The sequence below is a fragment of the Rhinoderma darwinii genome, chromosome 3, assembly GCF_050947455.1.
Source record: "Rhinoderma darwinii isolate aRhiDar2 chromosome 3, aRhiDar2.hap1, whole genome shotgun sequence".
Lineage (NCBI taxonomy): Eukaryota > Metazoa > Chordata > Amphibia > Anura > Rhinodermatidae > Rhinoderma > Rhinoderma darwinii.
The window spans coordinates 129,190,091-129,218,065 of NC_134689.1; the positions used below are offsets into that span (position 1 = coordinate 129,190,091).

At 41.0% G+C, this 27,975-nt stretch overlaps 1 protein-coding gene across 5 annotated transcripts in view; it reads left to right on the plus strand.

The window, feature by feature from the left end:
- The window catches only part of CCDC87 (coiled-coil domain containing 87), a 78,931-nt gene that overhangs the window by 36,940 nt on the left and 14,016 nt on the right, over positions 1–27,975 (plus strand). For all 5 annotated transcript variants that reach the window (XR_012882372.1, XM_075856710.1, XM_075856711.1 and 2 more), the window contains 7 exons: positions 8,522–8,638; positions 8,843–8,979; positions 11,509–11,623; positions 12,913–13,016; positions 16,353–16,468; positions 20,511–20,554; positions 24,063–24,200. Coding sequence is in view for 4 of the 5 variants with exons in the window: in XM_075856710.1 (XP_075712825.1) it covers positions 8,522–8,638; positions 8,843–8,979; positions 11,509–11,623; positions 12,913–13,016; positions 16,353–16,468; positions 20,511–20,554; positions 24,063–24,200 (771 nt within the window). In the remaining variant the exon portion in view is untranslated. The remainder of the gene's footprint in view (positions 1–8,521; positions 8,639–8,842; positions 8,980–11,508; positions 11,624–12,912; positions 13,017–16,352; positions 16,469–20,510; positions 20,555–24,062; positions 24,201–27,975) is intronic.

A 27,975-nucleotide genomic window follows, 5' to 3' on the forward strand; every position in this document is an offset into this window, starting at 1 on the left:
ACTACACCCCATGAGGAAATTATCTAGGGGTACAGTGAGCAGCTTGACCCCACAGGTGTTTTACAGAACTTATTGGAAGTAGGCCGTAAAAATGAAAATCTACATTTTTTCAAAGAAAATGTAGGTTTAGGTATTTTATTTTCATTTCCACAAGGACTGAAGGAGAAAAAGCACTGCAACATTTGTAAAGCAATTTCTCCCGAGTAAAACAATACCCCACATGTGGTCATAAACATCTGTTTGGACACACAGTATGGCTCAGAATGGAAGGAGCACCATTTGGATTTTGGAATAGTTTCTGGGCGCCATGTCACATTTGCTGAGCCCCTGTAGTACTAGTACAGTGGAAACACCCCAAAAGTGACTCCATTTGGGAAACTGCACCCCTTGAGGAATCATCTAGGGGTATAGTGAAAATTTTGATCCCAAAGGTTTTTTGCTGAATTAATTAGAATTAAGCCATGAAAATGAAAAATAATTTTTTTTCCCAAGAAGATGTAGTTTTAGCTCAACATTTTTCATTTTTACAAGGAATAAAGAAGAAAAAGCACCCCAACATTTGTAAAGTAATTTCTTCCGAGTACGGTAACACCCCATATGTGGTTATAATCAGCTGTTTACATATATGGGAGCATTCAGAAGAAAAGAAGCGGTATTTATCTTTTGGAGCGTAGATTTTGCTAGAATGGTTTGCGGACGCCATGTTGCATTTGCAAAACCACTGATGTACCAAACAAAAGTGACCCCGTTTTAGAAACTACACCCCTAAAGGCATTTATCAAGGGGTGTAGTGAGAATTTAGACTCCACAGGTGTTTTTCAGAAATTAATACGCAGTAGATGATACAAAGTGAAAATTGCAATTTTTCCACTGATCTGCCCATTCACCGCACAATATGTTGTGCCCCTAGAGAATCTTACCCCATAAATTGTTAAGGCGGTTCTCCCGGGTATGGTAATGCCTTACTTGTGGCCATAAATTGCTGTTTGGGCACACTGTAGGGCTAAGAAGGGAAAGACCGCCATTTTGAGCATGGATTTTGCTTGGTAGTTTTTCTGTTTGGGGTTTTGCTGGTATTTCAGTTTATAATGTGGTGGCATATGTAATCTGTGCGGAGTACATCAGGGCATAATAAGAGGGTATAATAATGGGGTAAATAATACAATTATCCATAGATGTGTGGTACACTGTGAAGCGATCCGTTATGCACAGGCCGGTGTCACACTGATAAACAGTTTTCTTTCTTATCCCCCTTCTGTAACGCTCTGCACCTTTTGGGGACTTTTTCTCCTTCGTAGTTTGGGAAATATTGCTGGGAAAGTTTTGCGCTGGTATAATACGGGCGCCCTCGCTTCCAGCGGATGTGCGATGTCCCTTCCCTTTCCTAGTTCCTAAATACTAGGGCCCTGAAACTGAAGGAATGATCCCCTCCGGCCTGCGCATTGAGATGTTTTTCATCACCGCATTACTAGTGCCATAACTTTTTTATTTTTCAGTTGATTGAGCGGTGTGCTGGCTTGTTCTTTGCGAGACGGGCTGTAGATTTTATTGGTACCATTTTAGAACACATACGACTTTTTGATCACTTTTTATTTCATTTTTTGATAAAGGAAATGACCAAATACAAGCAATTCTGGAATAGTTTTTTATTGGGTTTTTTTCGGCATCCACAGTGCGCCCTAAATTACATGTTAGCTTTATTCTGCGGGTCGATACGATTACGGCGATACCAAAGTTATATATTTTTTTTTTATGTATTGCAGCTTTTGCACAATAAAATCACTTTTTTTATAAAATCATTTGTTTTCTGTGTCGCCATATTCTCTAAGACCCATAACTTTTTTATTTTTGCGTGGACAAAGCTGTGTCAGGGATTATTGTTTGCGGCACGGATTGTCGTTTTAATTGGTACTATTTTGGAGTGAATGTGACTTTTTGATCACTTTTTATAGCATTTTTTGGAAGGAGATGTGACCTAAAAACAAAGATTTTGGCATTGTTTTTCATGTTTTTTTTTACGGCGTTCACCGTGCGGGATAAATTACATAATAGTTTTGTAGTTTGGGTCGTTACGGACGCGGTGATACCAATTATGTATAGTTTTTTTTAATTTTTACGGTTTTTCCCATAATAAAAGACTTACTATGGGAAAAAAGTCAGTTTAGCTTTATTTTTATTTGAAATGTGTGTGTTTTTATTGTTTTAAAACATTTTTATTATCTTATTTTTACTTTTCTGACTTGTCCCACTAGGGGACACGAGGGCCTGAATCCCCGATCGCTACTCTAATACACTGCACTACATACGTAGTGCAGTGTATTAGCGCTGTCAGTTATTCACTGACGGCAAGCCTATGAGGACGCGCCGCAGGCGGGTCCTCATCGGTTCCCGTACAAGGCAGACTCGGACGCCATTTTCTGGCGTCCGATTGCCACAGCAACCCGGCGATTGCGTCACTGGGTTGCCGGTCGGGTGAAAACCTATCAGATGTTGCGCAATATTGAGCGCAGCATCTGAGGGGTTAATCTGCCGGATCGGAGAATAGCTCCGGTCCTGGCAGTTACAGGAGGGTGACAGCTGTATAATACAGCTGTCACCCCGCGGTGATGGTGCCGGCTCTGCTTCTGAGCCCGCACCATCATCGCGCCGTAACTGTACTGCGCTTTGCGGGAACACCTTCCTGGCAGCGCCGTATATATACGGCGGATGTCGGGAAGGGGTTAAAGTGTAGCTAAATGTTTGACAAACTTCTGACATGTCATAGTGACATGTCAGATGTTTGGATTGGTGGGGGTCCGAGCATGGAGACCCCCACCAATCTCTAGAACGAAGCAGCTGAAGTGCTCATGTGAGCGCTCAGCTGCTTCGTTTCTGTTCGGCTTTTTCCGGAAAGCCGATGTATCGGAGTACGGGCTCATAGACTTTCTATTGAGTCCATACACCGCTACATCGATTTCCAGAAAAAGCCGAACAGAAACTAAGCGGCTGAGCACTCACACGACCTGCTTCGTTGTAGCGATTGGTGGGGGTCTCAGTGCTCGGACCCCCAGCAATCCAAACTTCTGACATGTCACTATGACATGTCAGAAGTTTGTCAAACGTTTAGCTACACTTTAAGGTCCCGCCACAGCATTTCAATTGGGCTGAGATCTGGACTATGATTGGGCCACTGCAACAACCTGATTAATTTCTTTTTCAGCCATTCTGTTGTAGATTTGCTGGTGTCCTTGGGATCATTGTCCTGTTGCATGACCAGTTTCGGCCAAGCTTTAGCTGTTGAATAGATGGCCTCACATTTCACTAGAAAACTTTGGTGTACCGAGGAGTTTATGGTCAACTCAATGACTACCCAGGTCCTGTGGCTGCAGAATAAGCCCAAATTATCACCCCTCCACCTCAGTGCATTACCATTCCACCAATGTTGGTATGAGGTGTTTTCGCTGATATTCTGTGTTTGTTTTTCTCCAAACGTGGTGCTGTGCATTATGCCCACACATCTCTACTTTGATCTCGTCTAAAGGACATTGTTCCAGAAGTCTTGTGGTTTGTTCAGATGCAACTTTGCAAACTTAAGCCGTGCTGCCATGTTCTTTTTAGAAAGAAGAGGTTTTCTCCTGGCAACCCTTCCAAACAAGCCATACTTGTTCAGTCTTTTTTTTATTGTACTGTCATTAACTTGAACATTTAGCATGCTAATTCTGGACTGTAGAGCCTGAGATGTAGCTTTTTTTTTTCTTTCTATTACTCAGAATTGCACGGTCTAACCTTGGGCTGAATTTGCTGGAACGTCCACTCCTGGGGAGATTGTCAGCTGTCTTGAATGTTTTCCACTTGTGAATAAGGTTTCTCACTGTAGAACGATGGACTTCACATTGTTTGGAAATGTCCTTATAACCCTTCCCAGAATGATGGGCAGCAATACTTGCTTCTCTAAGATCATTGCTGATGTCTTTCCTCCTTGGCATTGTGATTACTACACGACTGAATGCTCCAGACCAGCAAACTGCAAAAAACCTCTGCTTTTATAGAGGTGGTCACACTTGCTGATGATCAGTTAATCAAGGGCATTTGATTGGCAGCAACTGGCTGCTACTTACCCACTTGATTCTTATGGAAGCAGTAAGGATGTACTTCGTTTTTCACACATGACTCTTCCATTTTAGCCTAGTTTTTGTTAAATAAATAATGACATGGTGTAATTTTGTGTTGTTCTTCATCTGACCTAATTTTAACTCCTTCCCCCTTTGGCCACTTTTGACCTTTCTGACAGAGCCTCATTTTTCAAATCTGACATTTTTCACTTTATGTGGTAATAACGTCGGAATGGTTTTACCTATCCAAGCGATTCTGAGAATGTTTTCTTGTGACACATTGGACTTTATGTTAATGGCAAAATTTGCTCGATACATTCAGTATTTAATTGTGAAAAACACCAAACCTTAGTGAAAAATTGCAAAAATTTGCATTTTTCTAAATTTAAATGTATCTGCTTGTAAGACAGGCAGTTATACCACACAAAATTGTTCCTAATTAACATCCGCCATATGTCTACTTTATATTGCCATAGTTTTTTTGTACATCCTTTTATTTTTCTAGGACGTTACAAGGCTTAGAACTTTAGCAGCAATTTCTCCCATTTTCAGGAAAATTTCAAAAGGCTATTTTTACAGGGGTCAGTTCAGTTCTGAAGTGGCTTTAAGGGCCTTATATATTAGAAACCCCCAATAAGTCACCCCATTTTAAAAACTTCACCCCTCAAAGTATTCAAACCAGCATTTAGAAAGTTTATTAACCCTTTAGACGTTCCACAGTAATTAAAGCAAAGTAGAGGTGAAATTTACAAATTTCATTTTTTTTTGCAGAAATACATTTTTAATCCATTTTTTTGTTAGCACAGAATGTTTTACCAGGGAAATGCAAATTAATATTTATTGCCCAGGTTCTGTAGTTTTAGGAAATATTGCATATGTGGTCCTAGTGTGGTAACGTACTGAAGCACTGGCCTCAGAAGTAAAGGTGCACCTAGTGGATTTTGGGGTCTCCTTTTTATTAGAATATATTTTAGGCACCATGTCAGGTTTGAAGGGCTCTTGCAGTGCCTAAACAGTGGAAATCCCCCAAAAGTGACCCCATTTGGGAAACTTCACCCCTCAAGGAAATTATCTAGGGGTATAGTGAGCATTTTGACCCCACAGGTTTATTGCAGAAATTATTGGAAATAGGCTGTGAAAATTAAAATCTACATTTTTTCAAATAAAATGTAGGTTTAGCTAATTTTTTCTCATTTCCACAAGGACTAAAGAAAAAGCACTGCAACATTTGTAAAGCAATTTCTCCCGAGTAAAACAATACCCCACTTGTGGTCATAAACGGCTGTTTGGACACACAGCAGGGCTTAGAAGGGAAAGAGCGCCATCAGGCTTTTAGAGCTCAAATTTAGCTGGAATGGTTTGCGGAGGCCATGTCGCATTTGCAAAGCCCCTGAGGGACCAAAATAGTGAAAACGCCCAAAAAGTGACTCCATTTAAGAAACTACACCCCTTGAGGAATTAATCTAGGGTTGTAGTGAGCATTTTGACCGCACAGGTGTTTCATAGATTTTATTACATTTGGGCAGTGAAAATAAAAAAAAAATCCTTTTCCTTCAATAAGACGTAGTTTTGCACAAAATGTTGTCATTTTCTCTACAAATATAGGAAAAAGAACCCCAACATTTGTAAAGAAATTTCTCCCGAGTACAGAAATACCCCATTTGTGGTTATAAACTGCTGTTTGGGCACACGACATGGATCAGAAGGAAGGAGCGGCATTTGGCTTTTGGAGTGCAGATTTTGCTGGATTGGTTTCTGGTCGCTATGTTACTTTTGCAAAGCCTTTGTGGGTCTAAAATAGTGGAAACCCCAGAAGTGACCCCAATTTTGGAAACTACACCCCTCAAGGTATTCACCGAGGGGTGTAGTGAGCTTGTTAGCCCCACAGGTGTTTTGCAGAAATTAGTGTGCACTTGATGTTGCAGAGTGAAAATTGATTTTTTTCCATAGACATGCCAATATGTGGTGCCCAGCTTGTGCCACCATAACAAGACCGCTCTCTAATTATTATGCTGTGTTTCCCGGTTTTAGAATCACTCTAGATGTGGCCATAATCTTTTGCCTGGACATTTGACAGGGCTCAGTAATGAAAGAGTACCATGTAAAATTGAGGACTAATTTGGCGACTTACAAAGTATTGGTTCGCAATTGCAGGGCTCTGATGTGAAGTAATAAAAGAAACCCCTGAGAAGTGACCCCATTTTGGAAACTAAACCCCTCAAGGCATTTATTAAGGGGTGTACTGGGCATTTTCACCCCACAGCTCTTTTCCATAAATGATTGCGCTGCGGATGGTGCAAAGTAAACATTTACATTTTTCCCTTAGATATGCCATTTCAGTGGTAAATATGTCGTGCCCAGCTTGTGCCACTGGAGACACACACCAAAAATTGTTAAAAGGGTTCTCCCGGGTATGGCGATGCCATATATGTGGAACTAAACAGCTCTTTGGGCACGCTGTAGGGTTCAGAAAGGAGGGAGCGCCATTTGCGTTTTGGAGCGTGGATTTTGCTTGGTAGTAGTTTTGTTTGGAGTCTTACTGTTATTTCAGTTTATAATGTGGGGTACATGTAAGCTGTGAGGAGTACATCAGGGGCTTAGTTAGGTGGTATAATAATGGGGTAATAAAAACAATAAAATAATCCATAGATGTGTGTTACCTTGTGAAGCAATAATTTCTGCACAGGCCAGTGTCGCACTGATAAATGTCCTTTCTTATCCCCCTGTTGGTACCCACTCCGCACCCTTGCAGTTTGGGGAATTTTGCTGGGGAGTGTTATCCTGGTATAATACGGGCACGCTCGCTTCCAGTAGATATGATTGGGCCCTCCCCTTCCTGGTTCCCTAATTTTAGGGCCCTGATAATTCGCCTCTTGAAACAGAAGAAATGTTCCCCTCGGGCCGGCACAACCGCATATTTTTATTTCCTGACTTATTGGAGCCTTAACTAATTGTATTTTTTGATAGACGTAGTGGTATGAGGGCTGTTTTGTTGTGGGACAAACTGTAGTTTTTATTGGTACCATTTTGGGGTACATGCGACTTTTTGTCCTATTTTTTGGAAGGCCATGTATTTTTTATACAGCGATCACCATGCGTTCTAAATGTTAACTTTATTCTGCGGGTCAGTCTTATTCCGCTGATATCAAATTTATAGCACTTTTTTATGTTTTACAGCTTTTTGCACAATAAAATTACTTTTGAATTTTGTCTGTCGCCAAGTTGTGAGAACCATAACGTTTTCATTTTTTTGTCTACGGAGCTGCATGAGGGCTTGTTTTTTGCAAGACGAGCTATAGTTTTTATAGGTACCATTTTTGGATACATGCAACTTTTTGATCACTTTTTATTATAATATTTGTAGGGCAAAGTGACGAAGAAACAGAAATTCTAGTATAGTCTTTTACGTGGTTTTTTTTTTCACTTTTTTTTTTTATACTAAAAAGTATAAAAAAAAAGTTTCCAGTAATTATACTTTCTTTACACTTTTTTTTTAAGTTCCACTAGGGGACTTGAAGGTCCAACTGTCTGATTTCGTTTTTTCTAATTCATTGCACTACCTATGTAGTGCAATGTATTAGATCTGTCAATCATTCACTAACAGCAAGCCGATTAGGCTTCACCTCCCCACGGGGCCTAATCGGCTTCCGTAATGGCAGAGCAGTAGGCCATTGTTAGGCACCCTGTTGCTATAGCAGCAGTCGGCAACCTTGCGATTGCAGGGCAGAGCTGCCGATCTGCTAGCAACCTGTAAGATGCAGCGATCGCTGCATCTAAGGGGTTAATGGCAGGGATCGAAGCTAGCTCCGGTTAGTAAGTCGATGTAGCTACTTACCTGCAAACGCTGATGCTGCTGCAGAATCAACTGTAGCCTCTGGTGCCGATGTTTCCTCGCTCGTCCGACACGATGCAGGACCTGTGAGTGACGTCACAGCGTGATCTGGCAGAAGCTGGGCGTTCTGAAGAGAAGTGGATGATACTTCTCATCAGAACGCCCAGCTAGTAAAAGTATTAAAAACGCCCCGATGTACGCACATAATACACGCCCACTTGGACTTTTACTTTTAAACACACCCACTTGGACTTTTGCAAGCCTCATTTGCATAACTACAAAAATGGTCATAACTTGGCCAAAAATGCTCGTTTTTTAAAAATAAAAACGTTACTGTAATCTACATTGCAGCGCCGATCTGCTGCAATAGCAGATAGGGGTTGCAAAATCTGGTGACAGAGCCTCTTTAAATCAGGAAAATGCATGGTATTGGGAGAGTTTTATTATTTTACATAGTCCACCCACCGAGCCAACAATTATATTTTGGGAATAACCCTTTAAAATTTATAGTCATGGAAAATCTAGCCTTGGAAACGAATAACAATATATTTGAATTTGTAACTTAAAAAGATTCTAAAAACAAAAATTTATATTATAGATTGAAGCCGCTACTGTGAAGAAGTTGGACAGAAACTTGAATGTTGGGCAAGAACTTCAAGAAGTTTATACTGAGCTCACTAAGAATATTTCGACAGATCACCTGAAGTTTGACCAGGTACGTCATATACATTTTATGTGACTGTAAAAACATCAGAAAACCAAGTTTAATGCATCAGTCTTCAAAAATCTGGTTATTTACCTTATATAGATTAATAACTATCGCATGCGATAAATTGCCATATTTCCCTACCTCCACCTCCAGAGTGTCGTTTCTATGGGTGCCAGGCCTGTCTGACATGTTTTGTATTTCATGTTTAAGGATTTAGACTTTGAACCCTATGTAGCAAAAGTGGATTTCTCCATATGTGCAGCTTCCTCAACACTGACGAAGAAGACAAGTCAGCGTGTCATTAACAAGAACCTGGACTCTCTTGTTTCCAGTGATATGTGTGAAAGGTAAAGTTTTACTTGGGAGATTTCTCTTGGTTATGGGACTAACATTCAGGAAGCAGAATGTAATTAAATATAAAAACTCCTTAGCGTGAACTTTCCATTTCTGTCATGTAGGGCACAATTCTTGAAACCAACGAGACACTGAATAACAACCACATCTGTTGGTATAAGTGAGAACGAATTTTAAAGAATTGCAATTTCACTTTCCAGTTTTTGATCTGTCCAGGCCACTAATATAAACTTATCCCTGTAATGTGCCCATCAGAACTAACATTAATTTTAAAACCTTGTGAATTATTTCAGGGTAAAGAAGCATCTAGCTCCACTTGCTACATAATGCTTCTCTCTAGCCTTTGTTTCAGAAGACCTATAGGGGATAACTTAAAATCTTACACCCGTTAGTTTTGTATATCCCGATACTGCATGATGTCTTGTGCTTCTGAGGTTAGAGAGTTAAAACAAGCCTGTGTAACATGGGGAGGCAGTGTATTGCATAGCACGTAGAACTTCTGTGTGTATGTATGCATTTACTGCAGAGAAATTTGACTTTATGGTATAGGTTTACCTTTGAACGTGATTTTTTTATCTACCTAAAAGTTGAGTAAAATTGTAATACTTATCTTCTACTGATCTTGAGGCACAGAATATATTATACTGTAGTTCAGAGCTGCATTTAGATTTCCGGCTAAACAAAATGACAGTTTTTCAGCACACACACTAACAGCTTAACTGAGATTTTATAATGCAATGCACTGTCCTTCATTGTATTCTGGGAAATTTATTTTTTCTAGTTTAGACAACACCTCCTAATATGCAAATCACCAGAGTCACTGAACAAGCAGGATATGTTGAGAGCTGCAGCTATGGATATTAAAGAGGCTCTGTGACCAGTTTCATACTACCCTATCTCCTACTTAATCTAATAGGGACTGTGTTGTAGATTACTACTGTGTTGTTTTTGTTTTTTTTTAAAAACAAAACTTTTATTAGTAACAAAGTGGGAGTTGTAAAGAAAAGTGCATGACGCTGACCAATCAGCATCATATACTTCTCTTCATTCATGTCCAGCTTTAGTCACAGCATAGCGTGATCTCGCGAGATCACGCTGTGCTGTCACTTCATCCCACGGGTCCTTCACCGGATCTCTCGGGAGAATGACCAGACATCGCCTCCAGTTGCCTCCTATCTGGAGCTGATGTCTGTTCATTCTCTCGACGCTCCGGTGAAGGAACTGCGGGAGTAAGTGACGGCACAGCGTGATCTTGCGAGAGCACGCTGTGACGTGACTAAAGCTGGACATGAATGAAGAGAAGTATATGATGCTGATTGGTCAGCGTCATACACTTTTCTTTCCAACGCCCATTTGGTTAGTAAAAAAAAAAACGCCCAGTTGGGCTTTTACAAAAAATGTGCATAAATGTTAAAATGCTCATAACTTTGTCACTAATAAAAGTTTTTAAAAAAAAAAACACAACTGTAAAGGATCTGCCAGGCACAACTTCTGTGTATACGCCCATAGGTAAATCAGTCTGCACCTGAGTCTATGCCTCTGAGACTGACTCCATCTTCCACCACTCAGGATGGCAGGCTTAGGAGTGGGAGAGCCTATCGCAGCCTGGCCAGACAGAGCTAGCTCCCACCCTCTGTCTATTTATACCTGCCTTTCCTGTTCCTCCTTTGCTTGTGACTCTTCTCGTGTGGTTTCCTGGCCCAGCTACAGCTTCTGACTATTTGATCCTGCTCCATACTGACCTTGGCTTTCTGACTACTCTCCTGCTCTGCGTTTGGTACCTCGTTCACTCCTGGTTTGACTCGGCTCGTTCACCACTCTTGTTGCTCACGGTGTTGCCGTGGGCAACTGCCCAATTTCCCTTAGCTTTGTGTACCCTTGTCTGTTTGTCTCGTGCACTTACTGAGCGTAGGGACCGCCGCCCAGTTGTACCCCGTCGCCTAGGGCGGGTCGTTGCAAGTAGGCAGGGACAGAGTGGCGGGTAGATTAGGGCTCACTTGTCCGTTTCCCTACCCCCATCATTACAACAACACTGTAGTTATCTACAATACAGCGTCTATTAGATTAGTTAGGAGATAGTGAAGTATGAGACTGGTGACAGAGCCTCTTAAAATGGTTATTTCCATCACAAAAAGTGACGGCATATCGCTAAATATGACTGTTGGTACCCCCATGATCCTGAGATTGAATGGTCATCAGCAATGCGTCCCCTTCAAAAATTTTCCCTGCACATCGGTGCTTCTGGCCACTGGCTGAGCAGGGGAGCGCAGCACGGCCCTATTCAAATTGAATGGAGCTGTTCTGCAGTTCCCTACACAGCGAGTGGCTGGCTCCCGGCAGTCGGACCCCCGCTGATTAAAAAGTGAAGCCATATCCTAGCGATATGCCATCACTTTGTGTGATGGGAATAAGCCTTTAATATGATCACTATTTTCAAAGTTACTTATCTATGCATTTCTACATATAATAAAAACTTAAGTACCTATTATGTGTAATATTGTTCCTTCTCTTTCGGTACTAAGTGTGATCCAGCACATACCTCCTGACAAAGATGCTTCTAGAGTTTGCAATTCCTGGCTTTCTTGGTGGAAGACCATTGTAAACACTGATGACTACATGAAATATATATCCACACAGGTATGATAAAAAGGTTTAGGAAAAATTTAAAAGTATTAGAACAGTGCCAAAGAACTATGGTCCGAGAGACAGAACCAATAGCTACACATAAAGAATGGACTATTTGTATCTGTGTAACCTCTACTTACAACAGCCCCACTGTTAATAATTTGCATCAGATTTACGAAAAATCCTGTAATGATATAAAAGTAATACATAATTAGATGCTGTCTGATCACTAAATGTATTTTATTTTAAACACATACATTTTATTTAATATCAAGGGAGTATTCTCATGTTACGGTCAAATAACATTTTATTTTTCCAGGGTTTTCACAAAATACGAAAATCAGGGCAAAAACTCTAATACGACGCGACTTGTGAATACACCCTTAGGCTGTAAAATGAGTTTTAGTAAACCCAATTCTATTATGTACAGTATATGTAATTTAATACTGTGCCTCTAACTGGTCACTGGCAAAAGAGGTGTTCATTACAGTTAGGGTATCTTTACACGGCTTATTTTCGGCCGTTTTTCGGGCCGTAAACGGCCGAAAAGTTGGAGGGAGAACGCCTCCAAACATCTGCCCATTGATTGCAATGGGAAAATGGTGTTCTGTTCCAACAGTAAAAAAACGGCCGGAAAAAAGAAGTGCATGTCACTTCTTGAGCCGTTTTTGGAGCCGTTTTTCATTGACTCTATTGAAAAACAGCTCCAAAAATGGCCTTAAAAAAAGCCACGAAAAACGCGAGTTGCTCAAAATAACGACTGAAGATCAGGAGCTGTTTTCCCTTGAAAACAGCTCCGTATTTTCAGACATTTTTGAGTTTGTGTGTGAACATACCCTAAGGGTGGATTCACACGCGGCAGATTTTGTTGCAGAAATTTCTGCAACTGAAAATCAGTTCCATTCATTTGAATGGAACTTGCAGAAATCCATGCACCTGCTGCAGAAACAACCCAACTCTGCCGCCTGTGAATCCCTAAATAGTAATATTGTAGGCACAGGTTCTATTATGCATTTTCAGAAGCAACTTTGCAGGAGAGTCTTCTAGCGTTGCACGGTTGCCTACTCAACCAGACCGGCCGCTATTCCGGCAGGGTCTCCCACCATCCCTTTAACACTTCTAAAATAAAAACTTATAGGGTAGGGGGATCTTCTGACAGTTCCTCTTTAAGTCATTTTTGTCAGTTTATGATTCATACATTTATGGCCAGTTAATTTTATTTTCTAATCAGAAGACCAATACTTTTTGATAGGGTATTTTCTCATGTGCTGTATGAATTAGCTTTTGTTTTCCTTTATCAGGATTTGGATTATCTAAAGGTAATTTACCATCTATATAACAGTGATTCTGAGGATGAAGTACAGGAAAATATTGCTGCAAAAATAAACAGGGAAGAACAAAAAAGGTTTGAAATGTTTAAATTCTATGTGTTAGGGTTTTTTTTTTAATGACATTACTATTACCCTAGCTGAAAAAGGAACAAGAGCACAGAGAATATATGAGCTTTTCCAAAACGTTATTGTGAATAATACAGCCGGTCCAAAACATTGCTGCATAAAACGGTTGCAGAATCAGGCTGTTAGGACTATTTGGCTAACTATTTTGCACTTTTTTTACTACATGCAAACTGACTAATAGAGTAAACGTACAAATATTTTATGACTATCTACGATAACGTATAGCTGTGACATTATATTTCCCTTTAAAGAGTTATGCCATAAATGTCTGAGTTGGTGAATACCCATTTAACTAGTTTTAGAGGTATGTGTTCCCAAGATAAAATATCCGATACTATACTAGGATTATCTTGTTTTTATTGCTGCTTGACATTTTTAGGTCCATAATTCTATTCTGATTAATTTCTTAATATATGTTTATAGCTGTTAGAGCTCCATTTTTCTGATACAGAGCTCAAAGTCCCCAGAATAGATAAAGTAGAATGATCAATTTCCAGTGGGAGCTTAGGAACTCACTGCATACTGTTTTATGATTTTGTTCAACGTATGAACAGTATGCAGTGAAGCAAATAACAAAAAAATATGCTGCGTCCCAGAGACCAAAAGGAGCTGCACCCTTAAAGGGTTAAGGATATTTGAGGTAGTCTGTAACTTGTTATGGTCTCAGTACAAGAGAAGCACAAGTAATAAAAAATAGTTATTTGTAATCTGACACAGTGCCAAGTATTATTTTCAAGCACCTCAACTGAAGTATTATTAGTGTGGAACAGCACAAAAAACAATATGGACATTTCCAGGGTAGTTGCTGGGTCGGTAGATTATTACAATATGTATATTGTAGCTTATATGATATAAGATGTACTGTTTTCTTTCTTAAGTGAAGGAACGGGATATAAGGACCCGTAACTAGGTCATATAAGTTGAACCGGTTATCTGGCGTTAATAGCGCTGTCTCTTATTACAGCGCAGTTTTTTTCCCCTTGTCCCCCATTCTAGATATATGGACCCCCGTTTTGTTGGCGCCCTATATACTAATTTTCTGTAGTTAGCAAATGGGGCGTGAACTACCCTTGGTCTCCCGAGATGGAGCTAGCTTCCCTTCCTCTGATGCATCAGCACCCCACGGACAGCGTGATCTCGACAGAGCAATCATATCTCACGAGATCACGCTGTGCTTGGCCATTCTAAAGCTGCCTGACGCTGATTGGTCAATGTCAGAGGCAGGGAAGCTAGCTCCACCTCGAGAGAATGAGGGTGGTTCACTTCCCGTTGGCTAACTGCAATGAACTAGCATAAACGTCATCAACACAACGGGGGGTCCATATCTCTGGAACGGGGGTTCTAGGGAAAACTGCGATGTAGTCGGAGACACCACTATTCGGATCAGATAACCAATTCAACTTATATGACCTAGTGACAGGTCCTCTTTAAAACCCACAACATGACAACACCTTCAGTGTGGGAGCACTGAGATAGAATGTGCAGATAGTTCCTTTTTGTGATATTGTAAGTAATTGTTAAAGTAATTTTTTTAGTTAAACAATCATTATTTGAGTGATTACACATTGTTTTAATTTTTTTAATTTTTTCACAAGTCAGAAAATATTAGAAATTAGATTCTAATTTATAACATTTCCATGTGCTGGTCACTAGATGGAACAGTTCCCAAAATTGCAGTATGGTCAATGTGGTAAAGCAACCTCATTGCTTTATGCTGCAAATTTGGGGTAGACACACTCGCCCTAGAGTCCTCACACAATCCCCCCTCCCTTATTCTGGCTAGTGCTAGGAGAAGAAGGGGGTTTGAATCGTCAAACCTCCTACGCTGTGTGCCGCCATTTTTGAGCGAATGCACAGTGTAGGAGGATTAGATACAGTGCTCAGCAGACAGTATAACACTAACATACACGAACATAATACACACATCACATACACAAACATAACTTACCTGCTCCTGCCACCTCCACTCCTATGCCTTGCACTTTCACTTCCTTGAACATATGGCCGGAAGCCGCGACCGGAAGTCGTCATCTTACTGTCCGGCCGTGGCTTCTGGTCCACAGGAAAATGGCGCCGGATTTCGCTCTGCTAACGAGCTTCGTTTTGGTCTGTGTGGGAGCATTGTGAGCAGTAAACCCTCCCCATTGCTGTTGATTGACAGCTCTGCTCCTTTTCTACATCATAAACCGTTCCACTCAAATCCCTGTCAATCCACAGCAGAGTGAGGGGTTACTGCTCACAATTCAGGACTCCTCCTGGTGTGTTGGACACTCCGAAGGTTATTTTTAATGTAATACAATCACTAACATTGGCAACATAAGTATGTTTATACTGATTTACACCTTAGCTAGCTAACGGTCTTGGTAGTTTGGGCAGCTCAAAAATACTGACAGATTCCCTTTAAAAGGAACTCTGCTACTGCAATTAAAGGTATCTTAGGATGTCCTATAAAAGATAAACTATTGGGCACAGTCCAGTAAATGGCTTCTTTATTGTTTTAAATAGTCAGCTCTGCAGGAAAGTGCGTCCCATGACCGATCTTGGCTCTAGTTCAGCAAAAATAAAACTGGGACAGCGCTCAATACTCTTAAATCAATCCACAGATATTTGTTCACTCCTGTAAGCCTTCAGCTCACAAATAGAGCCTTATAAGGGCCCAGTTCAGTATTATTAGGTTATCACGTAAACATAATACACATGAAGGAACTTTAATAATCTTCTGGATTGAAATGACATCTACAATGGATTATTGTTACAACTCACTTTAGGATTTCCTGTCTCTGAGCGGCATAAAGAAATATCTGTATGAATGGACTATGGATAATATGTAATACCCCAGAATCATTATTTTTCATGGCTTTTCTTCTACAGACTCTAGTCCAACCGTTGACTCTTGACTACTGGGATTGTGATTTGTAATGCTTCGCTTTCACAGGCAGATTGATCTATCCTGCTGGAGTAATATTATTTATACCACCGGGTCTTTACTAATCAGTTGGGAACACTTTATCAGCAGCAGCAGCTGAAAGGTTTTTATTTTTTAATACATCCACAGGGCTGAGATTGTACAGAACATTTGTACTTTGTGTTAATTAAAAACCCCCGTGGAACAAGGAAAAGCTTTTAGATTGTAGCGTTCTTTTTATTATCTACTCGGCATTCTTCTTGCCAAATTAATTTGCCAGATTCAGTGGGGCTTCGTAACAGGGCTGCATTTATTTTATTCATAGTAAAATCATTGTGTACTTGGCGATAATAACAAATATTCAACATATTTTATACAGGCAACGGGACAAAAAGATTGCTGATCTTAGATCACAGAAGCAATGCTACATACCTGGCATGTGGAATGTTAACAGTGTCATGCTTGGGGGTCTCGGATCAGATCCACCATTGCAGGGTAATAACTTGTTTTAATTTCACTTATGTAAAGGCTTGGTCTGGTTAAAGAAACATTTTTAATTACTCTATTAGGGAATTCTGAGTTAGTAAAGGGGAGTCCCATGTTCAGAACCTTCATCTATTAGCCACAGTGGAGAACTACTACAAAGAGCATCTTTCTCCCTGGTGGACCCAGCCTATCCATGCATAACACAGACAGCCTATTGATTTCAATGGGAACTGTGTGATGCTTCATTTCTTCTATGCTGGACCTGCATCAATCATGCGGTGAGGGAATCCTTTTGTTTTTAAAGACGTTTCCCCACCAAAAGCATTGATGGCATATTCATTAGCTGTGTCAAATGCTGGGGAGGGGGTGTCAAGAATAGGTGTCTAGAACAACGCAGCTGCAGTACCCAGTAAAGCCCAAAACAGTACACTCCTGTCCTGGTACTATTTGGCAATTATAATACAGTTGTGTGAGTGAATGGGGCTCTCCTTCTTCTAGGCATCAGTGGATTCCCAGTGGTTGGAGCACGACCAATTGGACATTTATGGCATATCTAATAAATATGCTGTCAATGCTTATTGTGGGAAAATGTCAAAGCATTTTTCACATAGCGGCAAAAGGAATTTTCCAGGAATTTAATATTTCTGGTCTTTCTTTAGCACCGTGGACAATTGCAGCCCCTTCTCTCAGCTGATCAGTAAGGGTGCAGGAGTGGGATCCTCACCGATCTGATATTCTAAGGATAGGCCATCAGTTTTGTGTTTGTTTAATGTAAATACGTTTTTAAAATGCTGGTGGGCATGTACTGGGAAAATAGAGTATAATATTGACATTTGGGCAGCCAAACTTACAAGTAGGGATGATAGCAGCTGAGCAATTCCATGTGATAAGTTTAGAACTAATCACTTGTCATAAAGCTAATATTTTTTATAGCTAAGTGTAATATATACAACACGTCATGTCTAGACATCTCCTTGTTCATGGGCCCTCCCTGTACTGGTGAACCCAACAGCACATATAGAGTTTCATTTCTTTATAAGAAATGTGAAGAATTGCGCAATAGCGAGAAGCTTTTTCATCATGTTAAAGGGGTTGTCTGGTTTCAGCAAACTAGAAGGGTTTGCCCGCGAATATAATCCAAGTTCAATCTATTGTCCAATAAAAATTACCTAATTTGTCAATTACAACTAATTAACAAAAATGCATCGTTTCATACATGCAATGCCCCAGTCAGCAGGTCTATTTTGCCTACGGTTTGCCCTTGGTTCCGACCATAACCCGTTCTTCAATCTATGATCACGCCAGTCTAGATGCAGACCATAGATCCTTTTAGTGGTCGGCTTCGTCCTTTCGTGCTTGAGCATTCTCTGCTCAAGCGCTCCGGCTCTGTGTCACTTCAGCCGTGCTTTGCATGAATAGTGTTATGTATTGAATGAAGATCGGCTTTAGAATGCTGTACAATCTAAATATAACTGAAAATAGGTACTATTATGCTCTGTGGGACAGGTTTAGACAGTGAGTAAGGTAAGGCCCCATGGACACGACCGTAGTTTTCATCCGTAATTACGGATCAGGTAATTGCGGACGCATTCATTTCTATAGGCCATATACACCTTTCCATATATTTACAGATGTGTGTCTGGGCCGTAGAAATGATCTGCACAATATAGAACATGTCCTATTCTTGTCCGCAATTACTGCACGGACTCGCCCATAGAAGTCTAGGGGAACTTCGGCAATTGCAGACGGCTACAGATGTGCATTCGTATTTGCGGATCCATATTTGCAGACAGTAAAGACCCTTACGGTCGTGTGCATGAGGCTTAACAGCTAGATCTGTGGAGGTTGCTCCAGTAGTCACGTGACATGTAGTCTGCACAGCACTGCTGTGATCACGTGACCTCTCTCAAAGCCCGCCCACGGAGCAGAGAATTGCCAGGAGAAGACACTGTTTAGGGGAGCAAACAGAGAAAAAATTGCATGGAAATGTAATGTAAGTAGCAAATATTTATTTACTGGGTAGGAATAACTGTCTGTTCGGATTTTACGACTAACTGTCATCGGAAACCCCTTTCATGTTATTTTTTGTATAGCTGAAAGTTATATAATTTGCCAATATACTTTCTGTATCAATTTCTCATGGTTTTCAAGATCTCTGCTTGTTGTTATTCAGTAGGAACATTTATTGTTTACTCCCGGGGATAAAATGCTTTCTATGGTCATGTGATGGATACGCAGGTACACTGCTCGTTACAGTTACAGTATGTGTATCAGAGCTGTGTCTTTTAACGATCACAGCACCTGTGTGTCCATCACATGACAGTGGACAGAATTTTATCAACTGGAAGTAAACAATGAATGTTCCTACTGAACGACAAGTAATTGATACAGAAAGTATATTGGAAAAATGTATAACTAAGTTATACAAAAAATAACATTCATTTGCTGGAACCGGACAACCCCTTTAAAGGCTATGTACACCTTTGAAAGGAATTCATTTAAATTTAATAAAAAGGTCAATCAGTATGTTTAGTAAAACTTTATAATTAGTTCTTATTGAAAATTATTTTAACTTTGAGATACAGCTGCTCTGTATCCTGTATACAGAGCAGCTGTATCATTCGCTAAGACCTGAATACGTCAGTCCCACGGACATGACGGGTTCAGTGTCAGCGGGTCAGGATCCACATGTAACCTATCACATCTAAGTTATGAACTTAGATGTGATGGATAACAGGTGAATCCTGCGTGCCGCTGACCTGACGGAAACAGGATTTAGCGACCGATACAACTGCTCTGTATGCAGAGTATAGAGCAGCTGCATCTCAAAAAGTAAAAATAATTTTTAATAAATCGAATGATAAAATTACACCAATCACACTGATTGACCTTTTTATTAAAAAAAAAATCCCTTTCAAAAGTTTACATAACCTTTAATAATGAGCTCTTAAATTCAATAGCTCTCCATACACAATACAATTATGGGCCCAGTCATATATGAGCTGAGCTTCTCAGGCGACGGGAGAATGACCAGTCATCGGCGCTAGACGCCTCCTGGCTGGAGGCGATGTCTGGTCATTCTCCCGACACTCCGGTGAAGGAACTGCGGGAGTAAGTGATGGCACAGCGTGATCTCACGAGATCACGCTATTGTGTGACTAAAGCTAGACATGGATGAAGAGAAGTGTATGACAGCGTCATACACTTTTCTTTACAACGCCCACTTGGTTAAGATAAAAAAAACGCCCAGTTGGGCTTTTACAAAAATGTGCATAAATGTTAAAATGATCATAACTTTGTCACTTATAAATGTTTTTGTTTTTTTTTAACAAAAACAACACAGTAGTTATCTACAACACTGCACCTATTAGATTAGGTAGGGGATAGGGAAGTATGAAAATGGTGACAGGGCCTTTTTAAGACACAAGTGTTTATAGCCAAAGCTAACAAGATGTGAACACTCTACACTAAAGGGTGCCTTTACACACTACAATAATGCATCCGATTTGGTAATATCTCGCTTGCACAACTATTCGCTACTAATGCTAAAAAATTTAGCAACGTGCTTACCTGTGGCAATGTCTCGATTTGTGCTGAAATTGTAATCGTAGTCACATGGTACAGAGGTTGTGCACCAAAGGCTAGATGGTGGTTTAATTGGCAAACCATCGAGCGATTGCATTTGCACACAGCGAATGGTAGATCTTATGATTTTTAACATACCTAAAAGTATTTACACGTTGAGACTATTGTAAGCGACATTTGAATTTAGTAAAATGGTACGCATTATTGAACTGTGTTGTGAACGAGATCACAGAGAGCGCTGTTAGTGCATTTGACATTGTGTCGTTGTCAAATATAGACTTTCATGATCTATTTTTATTATCATTTGCATAACAAATTCATTAGTCACTCAGGAGTAGGAGTCCATTATTTTTATTTTTTTTATGATTACTACTGTTGAACGACTAGATTTACTATTCCTTCCAAGCATCTATTTTAGACAGTTTCGTTTGCTCTGTATTCAAAGTGTCTTCCCATTTTCTTGCAGATGTGGAATGTGAAATAAGGGAATCAGTAGATATTCCAAATGAGGTAATACTCAGGTGTGATGTAACTACATTGCACAAATGTGTGTGAATTACTGTTTAGGCAATTTGTCTTAAGTTGAGTACAGAAGCACTACATAAAAATTATTTCTATAAATAGCATAAAAATTTTGGCAAATGTGATTTTTGCAATAAAACTGAAGTTCTTATGGTCAAAGCTGACCACCCATCTGGCACATCCTGAGGCTCTTCTACATGTGAAGATAAATTTGTAAAAATGAGTGCCGAATATCTATTTAGCGAGTCATTAACATTCTAAAGATATGCATTCATATGTAACAATAACTGTATGTTTTTTTTCGATAATTTTATTGAATGTCTTTCCGGCCCAGCAATTCCACACGACTAACAGATCCCTGTTTACACAAGTGGATGTTCCGCCAACAAATTAAAACTTTTAGGTCATCATAAAAGATTAGATCAATGACAAATTAGCAATTTCTCGCTTATCATGCAATCACTGCACATGTTCACACTGCACAATGATCGTGAACATTTACTCAAGGTTACGATTTTTTGTGTAGCATGGTTGCGTGATCAGGTGTACGATTAGAAAATGCTGGGCCCCATTGCACATTTTCGAATGGGGACCCCCTTGGAGCATGAACATTTGTCAGCTTCGTATGAAAGTAAGCCAAGAACACACTTTTGCATAAAAAAAAAAAATACAACTAGGCTGCCAAATGTGCCCTTACTGGTTTAGGAATAAGGTAAAGATTCGAGCGTACCTAACTTTTCAAGTGACTTCAGAATCAGCTGTCATGTGTATACAAGAGGTATAACACTATTTCTGGACATTATATACTTGTATTCTGCATTTTTTAACAGTTTTCCCTTCTGAAGGTTCTATCTTTAAAGGGAACCGGTCACCAGCATTTCACCTATTAAACCAGCAAAACCTAGTGGAAGTGGGTGAAAAATCATGTTTATGTTACCTATATTTATCTTGTATGTAGGTTCTATAACTTTAGTATTCAGTTTTTTACTGTTACCGTTCTGTATGCTAATGAGCATAAAAGGGTAGGCCAGTTTTCGGCAGGGGGCGGGCATAAAAAGAGGAATAAACGAGACTGCCGGATTATTACCATAAAAGGTGCAAAATGTTTGCAGACCGTTATTTACGGTCAGAGGAGGAGTTTAGGAGAGGGGATAACGCCAATTAACTTTTGCCAGAAGCGGCCGAGGGGTGAGTAGAGTTGAATAGGTGAAATGCTGGTGGCAGGTTCCCTTTAATTCTTCGTTTTCCCTGAGCTAGTGGTGGAGCATTACTGCGAGCATGTCTCCCATACATAGTACACACAGAGCCGAAAACATCCTGGTCCACTATCTCTCTGTAGCTTACCCTTCGATGCAGGAGCAGTATGGAGGACATCATATAGCAGTGTAGCTGTGAATCCAGCACTGGGGTGAGACAGTAACACTTACCAGCAGTCTGTGTCTCCTCTCTGCTCCCTCTTCCTGCTCACCCCTCCCAATATAGACTTATCATCAGGTTCTCAAGATGCTGAAGTGAGCTTTGGCAGAGACACCCTCTTACTTACTGCAGTCTATCTCCACTGCTCTGTAAACAGAGATGAATTTTGCTTGACAACAGGAGGTCAGCAGCAGATCACAGGAAGGGAGACACCTAGTGGCAGTAATTTCACACAGAATTTGCATGGATAAAAATACCAAATTTTAACAGTAAACTAATTACAAAATTGGTATACAGTATATCAGGTATACTATTAGATTAGCAAAATTTGTTTAGAAAATTAGTGTCCATTTAGGCTGATCTTAGATTTTTTTTCCCGCTCATTAATACCACTATACTAGGACCAAATAATATCTCAACACCATGACCACATATAACTACCACAAAGACCAATACAATGAATAATATCACCAGTGTTCACATACCAGTTCTACAGTGGTTCTCTGCAGAGTATAGTCGTGCTGTGAATACAGTGCAATTATATCCAGTGACTCACAAGTGACATCTTCTCTGATTGGAGTCGTTCACATTCCTTTTTTTTCTCCATCCAACCAAGACCCTCATGACGACTTCTCCCGGCCAGGACTCATCTTTGCAGAGTTTGCTGCCCAGATTTCTTTAGCTTTTCACTTTACCAGCAGATCCTTACCCAGTGCAGAACCTTCCCATCCTGCTACCGCCTTTACTAGTGTCCTACTTCTGTAAAAATAGTGGCTCACAGATAGTGCCTATAAGAATAAGCGTAAAACAGCTGCAATAGTGCCCCCTTAGTACCCAACACTGTAATAGTTCCCCGTTTGTGCAGCCCCCTAGTTCCCCCACAGTTATAGTGCCCACCTTTGGCTCCACACATTAATAGTGCCGTCTTTGTGTGGCACAGTAATTGTGCCCCCACAGTGATGATGCTCCCTCAATGCCACCCTCATTATTACTTGGTAATAATGCTCCCTTAGTGCCCCTCACATATGAAGGATGACCCCTCAGTTCCACACTCACAGTAATAATGCCTCCTTACTGCCTCTTACACAGTAAGGATGTTCCCTTAGTATCCTCACACAGTAATGATGCCCTCTTAGTGCCTCCCTCACAGTAGGGATGTCTCCTTAGTGCCCCCACACAATAAGGATGTCCCCTTCATGCCCCACTCACAGTATTGATGTCCCCTAAGAGCCTCCATCACAGTAGTGAAGCCCCCTAAGAGCCCCCTACACAGTAGTGATGGCTCCTTAGTGCTTCCCCACATAGAAATAATGCCACTTAAAGTAACAAAAGTAATACTTCTAGCCCCCACCCCCTCTTCTGGCCTGTGCAGTCTGCAACTCGTCACAGGCAGACAAGGTGACGTCACTGCATTATGCCAGCCTGCGCCACAGAGTGAATGGTGGAGTAATGAGCCGACTGCTCACTGCACTACTATTATGTTCAACTCTATCGGAGTCCTGAGAATAATTGCACAGGATGTTTCTTTAAAATCTCCACATAAGGAAATCAGAAGTCTCATAGTGCTAGTTATTTATCATGGTTCAGATTAACTTTGTGACTAAAAATCCAGGTCCCCATTTCTAGAAATGCCATAGTATAGGTATGGAGCATAAGGGTTTATTTAGATAGTGCAGTTCAGGTGATTTTTGCTGCGTGACCGAGAACCTTTACGACAAAAAGAGCATTCATTTTTACCACAAATTGCTGCGGTTCCGCAGCTAGCAGAGGTGCAGTTCTTTAAAACGGCAAAATCGCAGCAATTCGCGGTAAAAATTTGTGGATTTTGCTGTGCGGTTAAAATGCAATTTTTTTCTACATGGCTCAGAATTGCATGGCAAAAAACGCACGAGGTGCGGTTTTGAGGAGCTTAACCCGTGCTAGCTGCAGAGTCGCACTTGGTAAAACCGCATACTTTTTTTTGCAGTCTGAATAAACCCTTCGTAAACGCCATTCTCCCTAATGATTTCTGTGATGAGAAAAAAACAATCTTAACTACAATTTTAATATGAGTTCCACTTTTATACACATATTTGTATAGGCAGAAACAACACCTTGCCATGAAGATATGCAGAAAAGAATAAATGTCATATGGACTGTACTTCATGTTCCAGAAAGCCAGAGACTGGATATGGCAATAAAATATAGTTCTAATGAATACCGAGATCTACTACAAGAGGTAATGTGTACATATTGTCAATGTGCAACATAATGGGGTTCACCTTTGAAAACAAAATTTGGGTAATAGCCCAGCCATTTTTTTTTGTTTTTTTACTCCCCACCTTCCAAGAGCCATAGCTTTTTATTATTCCATCAATCGAGTGGTGTGAAGGCTTATTTTTTGCAGGAGGAATTGCAGTTTCTATTGGCATCATTTAAAGTACCATACAATGTACTGGGGACGGAAAAAAGTTCCTGTATTGTTTGGGTTTCGTTTAGACGGCTTTCAACGTGCGGTAAAAAATCTACTTTATTCTGCGGCTCAATACGATTACGGTGATAACGTAATTTATGTCGTATTTTACTTAATTTACTACTTTTACAAAGGAAAAACTGTTAAAAATAAATAAATTTTGACTTCCGGTTCCGGCCCCGGCATGTAGAGATGCACGCCTGAGAGCGCTCCTGCCTCCGTTCCACATATCTCCCTGTCAGACCGTACTTACGTCCTCTGGGGAAGCACAAATCATCCAGCCATCTTCCGGGCGCAGTACCCGTTCGACCGGTGAGTGCATGGACAGATTTGTCTCAGTAATGGGGAAATCCAAGACGCAAAGCAAATCAGGCCGCGTGGCTGAACAACTGCCCAATATGGCGGACGGGCCTGTCCCGCCTAGTGTATTGCCTGAACATTCGGAGCTCAGCTCCTCACAAATACAGGGCATGGGCGACACATCTTGTGTCATTGATTACAAGCAACTGGCGTTACAGGTGGCACAGTTAATTACCCCAGATTTGCAGGAATCTTTGTCTAAAACGATAGAAACCTCATTATCACATCTGCATACCTCGGTGACACAGCATGAGGAACGTCTTGATAAGCTGGAAACGGCGATTCAAGATGTGGATTCTGGACTTGAGGAGGTACAACAACTGGTACGAGATGCACGGTTGGAGAACAAGAAGCTGTGGGAGCGGGTAGAAGATCTAGAGAACCGCTCTCGGCGGAATAATCTGCGCATTGTCGGCTTACCGGAATCGGTACCAGCTAAAGATCTGAGACGTCTATGTGAGCTGGATCTGCCGGCAGCTTTGGGCATTCACCATCCATGCAGGGTGGAAAGAGCGCATAGAATTGGAGCTGATCTGCGTGCGGCAAAGCCAGATAATCGTAGCGAGGTGAATACAATGAGAGATCGCCCGAGACAAGTAATTGTAAAGTACCTAGATTACTCTGACAAGATGTCTGTGCTCAAATCCTACAAGAACAGAAAAGATGGATTAGATTACAAAGGCCATCGTATCCTCATCTTTGGAGACTTCTCGGCGGAAGTTACGAAGAAAAGGCGAGCATTCTCTCAAATTTGCTCAGATTTATACAAACGCCAGATGAAATTCGCTTTACTGTACCCTGCGGTTTTAAAAGTTTTTCATTCGGATGGGTCATTTGATTCGTTTCAATCTCCGGAAGAGGCCATTGCAGGCTTGAAGCCCTCTACTTCAAAGGATGTACCCCATCGCTCTGCTCAGGGATCTCGGAAGCAGAGTGTAGAAGACAGTCGGGACATTACTACAATTCCGCCATCTTCTCCGAAGCCTCAGCGGGTGGGTCGTCTGGTTGCAGCTGATACCTGACAAGATTTTGATGGCTAATACGGTCGGACAGAGCTGATGATCACCGGTGATTGCCTGTTTTGAGTCAGCTTTTATATTACCTGCCAGATCAAAAGAGAAGGGTCTGGATGACGGTTTTTCATTTCTTCTGAGTCTTGCCGATATGGAAGATGTGGTATGGACATACTAACTGTTTTATGTTGTTCTTTATTAAGCAACCCCAGTTGCTTTTACTTAGGAAGGGGGGAATGGAAGGCTACTGAATGTAATTGCACCATGATACATAACCTAGTTGCTTTTTTGGTAATGTATTTCTGTGTGTCGGAAATAAGTGAAGTCTTATTGCACCAATGGGTGGGTGATAAGGTATTAATCCACACCTCCAGTGCGGGAATTGTATTATTGTTTTTAGTTAAACAGTTGAACAGGCAGTTTATGTTGTGGGAATCCATGCTCAGGGACATCTATTTCTGTACCGTATATTTAATAGCTCTTATATGAGAATTGTATCTTGGAACGTCAAGGGGCTACGGTCTCCACATAAACGCATGATGGTATTGCGTCATCTGAAGCGTTTGCGTGCAGACATAGCGCTTTTACAAGAAACGCATTTGGCAGAGGCAGATTTCTTTAGGATGAAAAGGTTGTGGGTGGGTCAGGTGTTCGGATCCCCGGCTGTCGATTCGAAGGCGGGAGTTATTGTTCTCATACACCAAAAGTTTTCCTCAACAGTGTCACGGGTGTCTAGAGATTCGGAAGGTCGATGGATAAATGTATTACTTACTGGCTCCACAGAACAAATCAGTCTGTACAATGTCTATGGCCCAAACACGCGTAGCTCATCCTTTTTTCATAATTTAAGCACTACAATTGGAGCGGATGGACATCCACATAAAATTCTTGGAGGTGACTTAAATGTTGCTTTGCACCCGAGTGAGGATAGGACCAACACAGCTCAGGGGGGGGAGAGCCCCCTCTATCACAACTGAAACGATATTAAAAAAATTCCTTGCGGCCACTGATTTGACGGATATCTGGAGACTTCAAAACCCGGACGGTAGGGAATATTCCCACTATTCACATCCACACCAATCCTGGTCTCGCATTGACTATATGTTAGTATCCCCACTTTTATTACACCGAATGCGAGGGTGTGTAATTGAGCAGATGCTTATCTCGGATCATTCCCCTGTAGTATTGGACGTACATGATAGCTTCCCCCACGGTACGGATTACTTATGGAGATTTCCGTCAAATCTGGCTGCGGAGGAATCCTTCCAAAGCAAACTTAAAGGATGGTGGCAGGAGTATGAATTGACAAATGGAGTTCATGCAGATAACACCCAGCTTTACTGGGATACAGCGAAGGTAGTTATGCGGGGTCACATCATGGCATATGTCGCTAATTTTAAGAAAGTAACTAAACAAAAAATTGAGACTTACAGTACTACTCTCAGGACATCTTACACTCTTTTCCAGAATTCGCCTTCTCTAGTTAATAGAGAAGCCTGGAAAAAAGCCAAAAGCGATTACGAGCTATGGTTAGATAAGGGTGAGAAACTGAAGCGCTCGGCCTTAGAGGCGAAATTGTTTCGTTTTGGCAACAAGGCAGGCAGTCTTCTGGCTAGGCTCTCAAAAGGTCCATGGTCACACTCTGCTATCGCTAGGTTAAAGGATCAATTGGGGCAGATACAGAATCACCCCAAACAGATCAATTCCATTTTGAGGGATTTCTATGCCACTTTATACGCTAGTCGCCAGAGTATACCGGGGGTGACTCCTCTTTCTTTAGATTCCCTAAATTTGCCGGTTCTTACTGAGGAAGAGAAGGTCCTGTTAGATTCCCCAATTACGGAGGATGAGCTCAAATCTGCGATCAATTCCCTGAAACTTAATAAAGCGCCAGGCCCCGATGGGTATACAGGGGAATATTTCAAAGCTCTGAGGGATCAAATGGCTCCATGTTTGCTTCAACTATATAATGGCTACCTGTCTGGGCAGCCGATCCCACCAGCCTCTAATGTCGCATATATAAAGGTATTGCCGAAACAGGATAAGGATCCTGCTTTAGCATCATCATACCGGCCAATCTCGTTAATTAATTTGGACCTTAAGTTGATGTCTAAAATAATGGCAGATAGGCTAGCCTTTATTCTCCCTAGATTAATTTCCCCTAGCCA